At 41.5% G+C, this 14,088-nt stretch overlaps 1 protein-coding gene across 1 annotated transcript in view; it reads right to left on the bottom strand.

The window, feature by feature from the left end:
- Positions 1-2,704: 2,704 nt before the first annotated feature.
- Positions 2,705-14,088, bottom strand: part of LOC106609977 (F-box only protein 41) — a 103,404-nt gene continuing 92,020 nt past the window's right edge. The window contains exons 12-14 of the mRNA XM_014209059.3: positions 13,072-13,230; positions 12,577-12,692; positions 2,705-11,254 (exon numbers count right to left, since the gene is read on the bottom strand). Of these exons, the coding sequence (XP_014064534.1) occupies positions 11,192-11,254; positions 12,577-12,692; positions 13,072-13,230 (338 nt within the window). The 3' untranslated portion in view covers positions 2,705-11,191. The remainder of the gene's footprint in view (positions 11,255-12,576; positions 12,693-13,071; positions 13,231-14,088) is intronic.

The raw sequence follows: 14,088 nt of genomic DNA, 5'->3' as shown, positions 1-14,088 counted from the left end.
TTGACCATTATAAAGAATCCACAGAAGTTTACTGTAGGTTTTAAGGATATGGGACCCAGAAAGTTAGCCTGTATAAACCAGACTAAACACTGCACTCACCATTGTGCATCCCATCTTTCAGTATGGTGTAACCAGGCTACCACGAAGTGCCCTGCATCTGCGCTCTAAGGCTGCGTTTACACAGGCAGCCCATTCTGATTTATTTTCCCAAATATTAGCAAAAGACCAATAATTTGGCAAAAGAAGTAGAAGTAGCCTAAGAGTAGCCTGTAGAAGTAGCCTAAGAGTAGCCTGTAAAAGTAGCCTAAGAGTAGCCTGTAAAAGTAGCCTAAGAGCTGTACCACACTAAAATACTTTTCAATGTAAGACAGATGTGAATCGGCCACAAGAGGAAATGAAAAGTAGTGCCTGGTTGGAAAGCGCCTTCAGTTTGCTAAAATAAAGTATATTCCCTTGCCACTTTACTCCCGCGTTCTGTTTTCAGACCAATTTGTCGATGCCTGTCGAGTTTCTGTAATCACAGGCAAGTGAAAGCGTCTCACTTCGAATCCCCACTCCAAATATCCACATACACCCCACACGCATCCCAGTGAGCAAAATGACATTGAAAAGTTGAAGACATCTTAAATAACTGAAATAAAATAAAAGGGATCTTGTTCAGCCAGCAACTTACATGAGGCAAACACAAAAATCCAGAGAGAATAAAAATGACAGTTAACTGTCTGAAGCAATGGAGGACGAAATTCACATATTACAAATGTCATATTTTGATTGGCTAATTGCCTGGTAGGAATTCAACCCATGTTTACATGCGGTCATGACATTCTACACAGGAGGGCGGTGGGTGCTCACATTGGGCTCAGTCTACGTTAAATCATAACATCTCCATATTGTGTAATGACAAATCATCTATGTCAACACTTGGCAATGAAACCAATGTGTTTACCTGGGTGGCGAGAGGAAGAAAGGCTCGATTGTCAAAGTATATGAATAGAGACACGGGCTCTGTTGCTCAGTCCACTTTTACAGCAGCGGGAAATGCAAGTAATAGTAGCATCTGGGCTTGGTCTATTCCACACACTGGTCAGCAGTGATGACAATTTAATAGGACATCCTGTTCCAGTGTTGTGTGTCCCAAATGTCACTCTATCCCCTATATAGTGTACTACTTTTGACCGGGGCTCTGGTAAAAAAAAAAGTGCAATATGTAGGGAATAGGTTTCATTTGAGGCATATTTGGTTGGCCTTCACCGGAACCCTCTGGGCCACAAATCAAATAGTACGGCCGTTCCTGACGACTTCTCTGTACAGCTGGAGCAAAGATGGTGTCCATTTTGTCTTGTCGCGTGATGGGGTTGACGTGTGTGTAAGGGGGGGTTTCTAGTTTAGTGTGTCGGTCTGAAAGGTGACGAATATATCAAAAGCAGACCATGGGCCACACATCAAGTGCAACCTCTGAACCATGGGTGGGCGCCTAACTACCTCGACCAGTCTCAGCCAGCATTTGAGGGCCACGGTTAAAAGTTGTACACTAAACAGGGACAAGGGTGCCAGTAAGGATGTAGCCCGTGTTGTTGTTTCCCTTTGCCCTACTGACCAACTGGCCTTTCCCAGTCCATACTGTGTTGCGTCTACTCTGGATTGTCTCGAGAGGTGAGACGATAAGACTAATCATTTATTAATAATACCCTCTTCTTCAAAGCATGTAGCTGAATGTAGATTAGAGTATGGCGTCTTAAGGAATTGACTGTATAATACAAAAATATTTGTAACAATGCACAAAAGTCATCCCGTGACCCGTCCGGACCCCTGCCGCAACCCAAAAGTCATCCCGTGACCCGTCCAGACCCCTGCCGCAACCCAAAAGTCATCCCGTGACCCGTCCGGACCCCTGCCGCAACCCAAAAGTCAGTCCCAACCCACAGTTTGGGAGCAACTGTCCTAGACTATGATGGAAGGATTGGACAGGTGTGGCACATAGGCTAGATGGAATTCAATGTTAGACATGTAGCAGACTATATGTGTGCAGTCCACATTAATCGTCGTGACATGCATGTTCTAGAATGTCAAAAACAACAGCAATAGTACTGTAATGCTTTGTCGATACAGATTTAATAGAGCCCATATACTTTCCTAGAGTAGGTACAGTACAGTGAGTAAGTGACCTGTTCAAAATGTTCAGTATGTGAAGTTTCACAGGTGTTTATTTGGAAAAATTTCAAATAAGCCCATTTGCATACATCTGTGAAGGGTGATGATACTCTTGACTAGATGGGCCAGTATTACCGGTTTGAGTTGTGTTAGCCAATAGAGAAAGGAAGGAATAAGGTGAACTACCATAGGCATAGCCCTAGGCCCAACATTATGCCACTGTGCTTGTAAATGGAACAACACTGCCCTCTTGTGGACAACTGGGATGTTTCAAGTCCCTTTATTGGGCACTGATCTTAGGTCAGTTTAGTATTTTCTTTCACTAATGGTTAAGGATAGGATTGGAGGAAGCGATAGCTGATTCTAGATCTGTACCTAGGGGAAACAGTCTGTCAGGAGTACATAAGAGTTTTTAAAGAGAACCCACTTCTTTTAGGCTTGGTTTTTGTATAAGAACTTTGACATCTGCTGTTGTAAAAAGGGCTCTATAAATAAACGTCTAATTGATCGTACAACAAAAAAAAAATAATGATTTGATTTTCAAACAGGTCAATGTATTTAAGCCATTTTATTGATGAAAAGAACTTGATGATTTTGACTATGAATGGGAAAATAACACCTCATTTATTGCAATGGTCTTAGGATGATGAACGGCATAACATTGATGTGGGAATGACTGTTTGGGTTTTGAATAAACCTGGTCATACCAACAAGACATACCTAGATTCGATATAGTACATTAAAATGAGCATAATATCAATGACTGTCCAAAATAATAATTGAAGAATGTGCACACTTAGTTGCCCAGATAAGTGTTGAGGTAATGAGTTCAAATACAATTCAGACAAATGGGCAGAGAATGCAATCATCCATACAGGGAATATGTGCAGAAGATGTAAAAAGAAGCTAGCCTGAGTCCTGAATCTGTTTGTGCTATCTTGCCATGTCAATGACCATATGGATTGGCAAGATGTACCAACAGATCTGGATCCAGGCTAATTCATTACACACAAATTGATCCAGGTGTTTCTAAAATGGCACCCTATTCCCTATAAAGCGCACTACTTTTGATCAGGGCCCATAGGATTCTGGTCAAAAGCAGTGCACTATATAGGGGATAGGGTGCCATTTGGGACGAAAGAGACATACCGTAGATAGAACATAAAATCTTGGCACAAAGCTGGTCTTAGGGAAAAATCGAGGTTTCAAATGCACTCAACTGCCTGACACAGTAGAATAGTTTGTTTTACAGACAAAAATATAAACTTGCCCATATCCCAAACAACCTTATTCCATGAATCACAATTGGGCTGTGAAAGAGAAAAAAATGTAAATACTTTAAAAAAAAAATCTAATCAACAGAAAACAATAGCCAGGGTTCTTTCTAGAGAATAACAAATAATGAAAGCATCATGTACCAACTTATTACAATAAATGAATCAAATAAAATAGCGACAAGGAATCTTGATCATGGGAATCATGAAATTATTTGATATTCAGAATGACTAAGTTACCAAAATAAGTCATAAAAACATTAAATGGATAGTTCACCAAATTACAAACTGTTATATTGGTTTCCTTACCTCATAAGCAGTCTATGGCAGTGGCCAGATTAACAAAACCAAAGCATGGACTTACCTTGTCAATAGACTGCTTATAGGGTACGGACAATTGTGTAATTTGGGGGAATTATCCCTTTAACAACAGACACACAGAATCTTAGCTATGGATAAGGTCCTAGTAGAACATACAGCAGGGATCATCAACTAAAAACAGCCGCCGGCGGATTTTTTTCTTGAGCGGATGGTCAGGGAGACAGAACATAATTACAAATAATTTACCGCAAGAAGCCCAGCAGATACAGTACCAGTCAAAAGTTTGGACACACCTCCTCATTTAAGAGTTTTTCTTTGTTTTTACTATTTTCTACATTGTAGAATATTAGTGAAGACATAAACTATGAAATTACACATATGGAATCATGTAGTAACCAAAAAAGTTTAACAAATCAAAATATATTTGAGATTCTTCAAATTAGCCACCCGTTGCCTTGATGACAGCGTTGTACACGCTTGGCATTCTCTCAACCAGCTTATTGAGGTAGTCACATGGAATACATTTCAATTAACAGGTGTGCCTTGTTAAAAGTTAATTTGTGGAATTTCTTTCCTTCTTAATGCGTTCGAGCCAATCAGTTGTGTTGTGACAAGGTAGGGTTGGTATACAGAAGATAGCCCTATTTGGTAAAATACCATATTATGGCAAGAACACTGATCCTGTTAAGACATGAAGGTCAGTCAATCTGGAATATTAAAAAAATGTTGAAAGTGTCTTCAAGTGAAGTTGCAAAAAACATCAAGCAATATGATGAAACTGGCTCTCATGAGGACCGCCAAAAGGAAAGGAAGACCCAGAGTTCATTAGTTACCAGCCTCAGAAATTGCAGCCCAGATAAATGCTTCAGAGTTCAAGTAACAGACACATCTCAACATCAACTGTTCAGAGGAGACTGTGTGAATCACGCCTTCGTGGTCAAATTTCTGCAAAGTAACCACTACTAAAAAGGACACAAATAAGAAGACTTGCTTTGGCCAAGAAACACAAGAAATAGACATTAGACCGGTGGAAATCTATCCTTTGGTCTAATGAGTCCAAATTTGAGATTTTTGGTTTCAACCGGCGTGTCTTTGTGAGACGCAGAGTAGGTTAACGGATGATCTCCGCATGTGTGGTTCCCACCGTGGAGCATGGAGGAGGTGTTATGGTGTGGGGGTGCTTCGCTGGTGACACTATCTGTGACGTATTTAGAATTCAAGGCACACTAAACCAGCATGGCTAACACAGCATTCTGCAGCGATACGCCATCCCATCTGGTTTGTGCTTAGTGGGACTATAATTTGTTTTTCAACAGGACAATGACCCAACACACCTCCAGACTGTGTAAGGACTATTTGACCATGAAGGAGAGTGATGGAGTGCTGCCTGACCTGGCCCCCACAATCACCCGACCTCAACCCAATTGAGATGGTTTGAGAAGAGTTGGACTGCAGAGTGAAGGAAAAGCAGCCAACAAGTGCTCAGCATATGTGGGAACTCCTTCAAGACTGTTGGAAAAGCATTCCAGGTGAAGCTGGTTGAGAGAATGCCAAGAGTGTGCAAATCTGTCATTAAGGCAAAGGGTGGCTACTTTGAAGAAACTAAGATATATTTTGATTTGTTTAACACATTTTGGTTACTACATGATTCCATATGTGTTATTTCATAGTTTTGATGTCTTCACTATTATTCTACAAAAAAGTAAAAATAAAGAAAAACCCTTGAATGAGTATGTGTCCAAACTTTTGACTGGTACTGTATATTTGACTAAAACAATCATTTCAAACCTTACATTTGTACACCATCACATATCTCTCTCTATTATGCGTGGGAATACTTAGGAACAGGTTTCCAAAATGAAAATCAATTGGAGCTGATTTGCTGTTGTTTTTACAGTATTATGTACAACCACTTAAAAATAATTGTCAAAAAGTTTATTTTTGTTGCTCAGAAATAAAATAAAATGCAAATAAAATCACTGCACGGGGCTGCCAGTTGGGGAACCCTGACATGCAGTATGTTTTTGTCAGAATGACTCCTCTTCAACTCTTAATCTCATTCTCTTATTTGATTCAGTTTTCAGGACATGTTCTAAAACAATTTCAGCAGGACTTCTGTCACACAATGAATCTGGTTAAGAAGCTTTAAAGCAAACCAACACAAACACAGAGTACACAAACTTAGTTACATTGCCTTGCGAAAGTATTCACCCCCTTGGCGTTTTATCTATTTTGTTGCCTTACAACCTGGAATTAAAATAGATTTTTGGGGGGATTGTATCATTTTATTTACACAACATGCCTACCACTTTGAAAGTGCAAAATATTTTTTGGGGGTGAAACAAACAAGAAATAAGTCAACAAAATAGAAAACTTGAGCGTGCATTACTATTCACCTCCCCAAAGTCAATACTTTGTAGAGCTACCTTTTGCAGCAATTACAGCTATAAGTCTCTTGGGATATGTCTATATAAGCTTGGCACATCTAGCCACTGGGATTGTTGCCCATTCAAGGAAAAACTGCTCCAGCTCCTTCAAGTTGGATGGGTTCCTGCTGGTGTACAGCAATCTTTAAGTCATACCACAGATTCTCAATTGGATTGAGGTCTGGGATTTGACTAGGCCATTCCAATACATTTAAGTGTTTCCCCTCAAACCACTCGAGTGTTGCTTTAGCAGTATGCTTAGGGTTGTTGTCCTGCTGGAAGGTGAACCTCCGTCCCAATCTCAAATCTCTGGAAGACTGAAACAGGTTTCCCTCAAGAATTTCCCTGTATTTAGCGCCATCCATCATTCTTTCCATTCTGACCAGTTTCCCAGTCCCTGGCGATGAAAAACATCCCCACAGCATGATGCTGCCACCACCATGCTTCACTATGGGGATGGAGTTCTCGGGGTGATGAGAGGTGTTGGGTTTGTGCCAGACATAGCGTTTTCCTTAATGGCCAAAAAGCTACATTTTAGTCTCATCTGACCAGAGTACCTTCTTCCATATAATTGGGGAGTCTCCCACATGCCTTTTGGCAAACACCAAACGTGTTCGCTTACTTTTTTCTTTAAGCAAAGGCTTTTTTCTGGCCACTCTTCCGTAAAGTGTACGGCTTAAAGTGGTCAGATACTTCAATCTCCGCTGTGGAGCTTTGCAGCTCCTTCAGGGTTATCTTTGTTGCCTCTCTGATTAATGCCCTCCTTGCCTGGTCTGTGAGTTTTGGTGGGCGGCCCTCTCTTGGCAGGTTTGTTGTGGTGCCATATTCTTTACATTTTTTAATATTGGATTTAAAATGGTGCTCCGTGGGATGTTCAAAGTTTCGGATATTTTTTTATAACCCAACTCTGATCTGTACTTCTCCACAACTTTGTCCCTGACCTGTTTGGAGAGCTCCTTGGTCTTCATGGTGCCACTTTCTTGGTGGTGCCCAGTGCTTAGTGGTGTTACAGACTCTAGGGCCCCTTCAAGACAGGTGTATATATACTGAGATCATGTGACACTTAGATTGCACACAGGTGGGCTTTATTTAACAAATTATGTGACTTCTGAAGGTAATTGGTTGCACCAGAACTTATTTAGGGGCTTCATAGCAAAAGGGGTGAATACATATGCACAAAACACTTTTCCGTTTTATTTATAAAAAAAAAAAAAAATCATTTCACGTCACCAATTTGGACTATTTTGTGTATGTCCATTACATGAAATTCAAATAAAAATTCATTTAAATTACAGGTTATAATGCAACAAAATAGGAAAAACGCCAAGGGGGTTAATACTTTTGCAAGGCACTGTATTCTCGCCATTACCTGGTAATGATCATGATTGTGAGCATAAGGTCATGTTGGTGTGAAATGAACCTCGAAAGCACTTGAAATGCAGTTGAACCAGGTTGGCCATGGTTCAACCATAAACTTCAACAGCCAGTGAGAGAGAGGTATGACAGATACAGGCGATAAAATAGGGTCTGCATTGTGTGACATGTTAAACTCTCCATTGGCTACTGGTCAAGAAGTAATCTACCTTCTTGCCCCTCATTGGCCACCATTCAGTTTAAACCAATCTTCATCACATGACTACGTAGGAGAGCAACCAACCTATCGCTCACACGACAGAGGAAACCATGGAAACAGCATGACAATGTTGACTGACTGAAAAGTGTGATTTCTTAATCCGAAAGAACCACCATGGACCTCTAAAAGCGCGCTAGAAAAAAAGTGCATCATAATATGTCAAATACTGAGAAAGCGGTTTAAACATTAAAAAACAGCACTAATATTAAATATCAGTATTCTTATTTTTCCCACTAGTGCAACAGACGTATTAAAAATGAAATACAGCATAAACCTTTGCAAGCAATCTTAATCTTTTTAAACATTAATTTATAGCTACAGCCACTACAGAAGAATAAGTCAAAGGCAACGTGATGATTGATGCATGAACACAAACATGCCAACATTATAGACCTCTCTTTTTATAGAAATAAATAGCTCAAATAATCTTTATCCTCTTTCTTAAATAATGTCCATCTCTATAGCACATTTATCATGAACATTGAATATAAAGTATCTATAGTACACAACTGCAAATTTCAACACTACCGTTTATACATAATATAGCTGCATCTTTCCTTTCGACTTTGGAGAGAAAATGTTTCAGAATCGACACCTGTAGTAGACTCTTAATCATTATCATTTTTTTCATCATGAAGATCCTTATACTTATGACCTTAATTTTATAACACCAAATGCAGTAATCTTTTTATATTATAAACAACATTATGTACAGTGTTTAATGTCTTAAAGAAGACAAGATTGTCAGGAACTGAAAACCCCCTAATGTTGCATCCCGAGTGGCACCCTACGGGCCCTCGTCTAAAGTACAGTAGTTCACTATACAGGGAAAACGGTGCCATTTGGACCACAGCCTAAATAAACAAGTGAATTGGGTTTTCCTCTATTGTGACAGCGACTTTAAAAACACCTTTTCAATCGGAGGGGCAAGTCTTTCAACCCCTTCTAGTCTTTTCCCAGCCACCACGGCAGTACAATATTCAGTATTGGAAGAGAACATGGAGATGAGAAACCACAACTGTAGTGTGTATGTTCATGTCAGGCTAGCACTACTAAAACAAAGCAGCACATAACTTAGAACAGAACTCGGTGCTCAACTTTACTAAACATCTCTCCAATTAAAAAATAAAATAAAATAACGGGGAAGCAAAGGATTGCCCTGCATCCTTTCCTCTCCGGCACACGGGCTGCATCTCAATAGTCTAAAATGGCTCTCTCTCATTTCCTTGATCTACAATGACGTACAAACAAAGGGTGAGTCAAAGCCTACCAGAGGATCAGCTTTCCAACTGTTGTCTTCTGTCAGAAGGAGTCCACATTAGAATTGAGATGCCTCCCTGGGGTGGATGCATGGTTTGGGTCAGGGTGCATTGTTGCCTGAGCTCGACGACTTGCATGAATGCCTGAAGCAATAATGGTAGAGTATTGTGAGTGGATACATACAGGCTATCTTTCTCAATTGTCTAACAACTCTGTCCTCTTCTCCCGTCATTGCACTGAACGAAAATAACTGGTTAGGTGAAAGACAGCCTAATGATGAGCTTCCACCATTTTGTTTTCACTTGACAAGGCAATCAGTGCAGCAGAGGAAACAAGAGGAGGATTTTTAGGCAATTGAGATCAAGACTGCATCCCAAATGTCACCCTATTCCAGGCCTGGGCAATTCCAGGCCTCGGGGGCTGATTGGTGTCACACTTCCCCCCCAATCCCTAGCGAACACAGCTGATTTAAACTAATTGCATTCTAAACTGAAGAGCATGATTAGTTGGTTATTGGAGTCAGGTGTGTTAGCTTGGACTGGGGCAAAAGTGTGACACTAAATCAGGCCCCTGAGGACTGGAGCCTTATGAGCCCTGGTTAAAAGTATGACACTACTGTACATAGGGAATAGGGTGCATTTGGGATGTAATTCACTGTAGCTTACAGAGCTAGTGGCTAGTTATTTGAATAGGGTGAACGACTGCCTTACAACGCTCCTATAGATTAGTGGCACATCGGAGAAAACACTTTACGAAATGAAGATAGAACACACACAGCTATGAACGTCATCAATTGTGAAATAAAAGGCAAAAGGAATCCATTTGCAACCCTGTTTAAAAACAAAGAAACAGTAGCTGCCTTATGGACCAGCCGGCCTACAGATACTGTAAGAGTTCCACAGACAAAAGTAATTGACAGCTGAAAATCCAAGGGTGTGCGAGAGAGACTGTGTTCCGCTGATGATCCTGCTGAGGATGGAGGACCAAGTGTTCAATACTGCACGGTTCCCATGGCGACCACACCATGGAGCGGCTGATAGGCCGATATTTTTTTCTTCTAAAAGGTGACAAGATATCTTCTCGTTTTATGTTCGACCAAGTCTGAAGCTGGTATGTCATGCATTTCACTCACACACACACGCACACGCACGCACGCACACACACGTTGGGAGTTGAGGGTCTATTTTAACTTACTCCTCTGGCTCAGGACAGGGTCAAAAATCACACACCGTCCATCCCTACATCTGCTTTACTGCTCATGTGCATTTCCACAGAATATGTGCTGTTGAGCATCTTGATTAAAAAAAAGCATCCTAGACACATTCTCTGCAAATGCTCTAGGTGAAGAGAACGAGAGCCTGCTCCTTCATGACATCCATCCCCCAGCTTACAGCTCTTTCCTCAGTTGAAATCAAAATGCCCGCCAAGATTACGGCATCTACAAAGTCCAATAGAGTTTATGTTTCAAATCTGTTTGGAAGGTCAGCAAGTCACAAGCAGGGTCCCTGTTCATTTTCGCGGAGACTTAGAGGCCCCTGGTCTTGTTACCTGCCTGATGATGTCTTTACTACACTTTACCCCACCATAAAGTTGGATAGAGGACACACAAAATGTACTACTTTAAAAATAGAGATAACCCTCAATGGTGCTGTCCATTTGGTCAAAAAAGCAGCCATTGAAAAGATAGGAGATGAGCTCTCTAGTACATCTATGGTAAAGGAGGGTTTGGTCCCTTTATGAGAATCTCCACTGGGTTTGTATGCTCCAGGATAAGGTGTTGACCTGACCTATCCAGGCATCTTGTCTTGTCTATCCTCTGTTCTGTACTGCGTTGCATCTCTCCATTGTAGTGGTCTATGGAGCGTCTATCTGTCTGTGGTGTCTGTGTCTGTCTTTTAGTCAAGGTTAAGGGCCAAAAACACATTGGTTTTATTTTGAACAATAAAGAAGCATGTTACTGAATTTCCTCTTCAGTTACGTGTGTGTGTTGTCTGACTGGTACTTCAGGCTGTTTCGTCCTCGCGTCGCGTCAAGGGGTTACAAATGACTAGGTCGGTTGTGTTGGTGTGGCTGGAAACAAAATGGCCGACCCCTTCTTCTTTGGGGGTCCTGGTTGGTGGATGGGGTTAGCAGAGGATGTCTGCCTTCACGTGCAGAATTTTGGAGAAGCCCGGTCTCTTCTTCAAGCCCTGGAGGGTAAAGAGGGGTTAGACCGGTACACTCATTTACACACACACACACACACACACACACACACACTGAGTGAGTGCATTTAAGCATTAGGGCCGGGACGATACCAGATACTCGTTAGTATCGTGGCAAGGAAGCAAAACACAAAACGGCTTCAACTTCTTTAGGAAAACAGCCTTAATGCTGGAAACAAACATCATTACGTTGTCATCCAGAGTCACATGTATTTATTTCCCAAACTATAGCACACTATATTTTACATACAGCAGGTTTTTAAAGGACTAAAGAGTTCGGTCTGCTTCGCGTTCTTATTTTCGCCATGGGAAAAATATTGCGATTCTTGTATCGTCACAGCCCTATTAAGCATGTGTGAATCTAAAATATGCTTAGTGTGTGTCTCAGGGAGAAGCTGTATTTATAACCAGAAAAGTAAGCATATAACTAAGTTTGTAGACCATTGCGCTCACACACACATGTACATACGTAAGAAATGAATAACTGTGCTGGTTCCTAGGCTTGGAATAGCGGTTTTCACTGACTGTACAGTACACACATAACTCACAGGTTTCTCCCCCTCGAGGGATCATTGAGTTTGATTAAATGTTTGCTTTGTTTCTCCCCCGTCTGGCTACGGCCGTGACAAATGAACAGGGCCCGAAATTACAAACACACTTTTAGCTCTCTGGAGTTCGTTACTTAACAGCTATGAGCAATCTAGCACAGCATCCGCCAGAGAGAAAGGGACACCTTCCTCACTGACTCACAGAAGAAGGGAAGGCTCACACGCCAACCCTATTCCCTATTTAGTGCACTACTTTTGACCAGGGCCCATAGATACAAATTCAGAGTGCGAATATCGACGCGTTCTTCCTCTTAACCTCTGAGCAGCGCCCGTCGTGGGCGTGCGACCGCCCTCAACGCCACACTTCCTCTTTCCAGAATTCCTCAGACGATCAGCTGAACTGGGGATCTTGGTTTTGAGTCATGTACGGTTTCAGTATGGTTGAGTTGTAATAATAGACCACTCTCGCTCACCCACCTAACCATCGCTAAAGGATACTACAGAGTTAGTCATACAAATTATACGTATACTGTGGGCAGGAGAACCCAAAGACAGGAAATTATTTGGACTGGCATAGTCAGGATTTGCCCTCAGAGCACTGATCCAGAGTAAGTTTTAATAGTATTAGGTTTCGTCCCCTTTTATAAGTGTATTGAGATGCACCCCCTTTGTAAATGTTATTAGATTATTCAAATGCAATCCTTTTTAAGAGCATTGGGATTCAATGGGATGTGGAAGTTAAAGCTCTGTTATAATTACCTGCAGCTTGTTCACCATCTCGTCAAAGAGCTTCCTAGCCTCAGGGCTGTTGGGGTCCTCAAAGTAGTCCTCTACACCGATCTGCACCACGATGGACTTCAGGTTACGACACACACCTGGAGGGGCGAGATTGTGTACAGCCCTCACACGAAAGGAGCAGACTCGCACCCAATTCCAAATAGACCCCTAGCCCCTATGCCCTAGCCACTTGTGTAGATCTGAAATGATTGACTGGGTGAGAAAAGTGCAGACCTGGATTCAAAATGGTGCTTACGCAACACTTTGAGCCATTGCTTGAGCAATGGAAAATTAAAAATGGGCAGGGGTTGCACTTTTGGGATTGTTCTACTGGTTCCTTTGTGAAAATCAAGCTCAATAAAGCACATCTTTATTTGAACCTGGGTCTGTGGTACGGTGTACTCACTGTTGAAGTATAGCAGTGCCTTGGGGGTGGTAGTGTACTATGTAGTGTAGTAGGGTGTAGGGTGTACTCACTGTTGAAGTGTAGCAGGGCCTTAGGGGTGACCGGGGTGGAAGTGAGGACCAGCATCTCAAGGCCCTTCAGACCCTCCCTGCACACCTCAGCTGCCACTTCCTGGTTGACCTCACTCACATGGTCCAGCTCCAACACCTGCAGACGCATGCAGTTCCTCGCTATAGGGGGAAAGAAGGAGGAGGAGAGAAGGGGGAGAAGGCGGTTGAGATGCCTTTGATACCAACAACTTAGTCAGTAGTATGTAAGTAAGAAGTACTGACTGCACCAGAACAGCCCATAGGGCAGGTGAATATATTTTGTTTCTGTAGAGTGAGGCAGCTAGATGCACAAGTACACCCTATGGACAGGCCGCTTGGTATTTGCTCATCCATTATTTTTCAAGTGCTGGGTAAGATATCTAAATAAGATATCTAGAGTCTAAAGCAGTCATATACACCTGGCCAGCGCATATTGATATACGTTTGTTCATTGGTTGAAGTGTTAGCAGTGCTTACATTAAAATAAAACTTAACAATGCTACCTAAATAAGTTTAAAAGAGATGGTCATGGCGAAAACTCATATAACCAGCCTACAAAACCAAACAGTATGTTCACTGTGTTTCTACCATTTGTATGATCATTTTTGAGATGATTCAATTCAACAGCTTGGGGATAGAGTTTCATCATGTTTCGCTCTAGATGGTAGGATGAGAGAGAACTGATCAGAATGGCTGATTTCCAAATGGCATCCTATTCCCTTAATAGTGCACTACCTTTGACCAGGGCACATACAGTGCCTTCAGAAGGTATTCATACCCCTTGATTTATTCCACATTGTGTTGTGTTACCAGTCTGAATTCAAAATGGATTAAAACAAATGCTCTCACCCATCATCAAACAATACCCCATAACGACAAAGTGAAAACATGTTTTTTGAAATGTTTGCAATTTCATTGAAAATGAAATACTGAAATATCTAATTTACATAAGTATCCACACCCCTGAGTCAATACATGTTCGAATCACCTTTGGCAGCA

The sequence above is a fragment of the Salmo salar genome, chromosome 08 (assembly GCF_965601325.2).
Source record: "Salmo salar chromosome 08, fSalSal1, whole genome shotgun sequence".
Classification (NCBI taxonomy): domain Eukaryota; kingdom Metazoa; phylum Chordata; class Actinopteri; order Salmoniformes; family Salmonidae; genus Salmo; species Salmo salar.
This window is presented reverse-complemented; position numbering and strand designations above follow the sequence as displayed.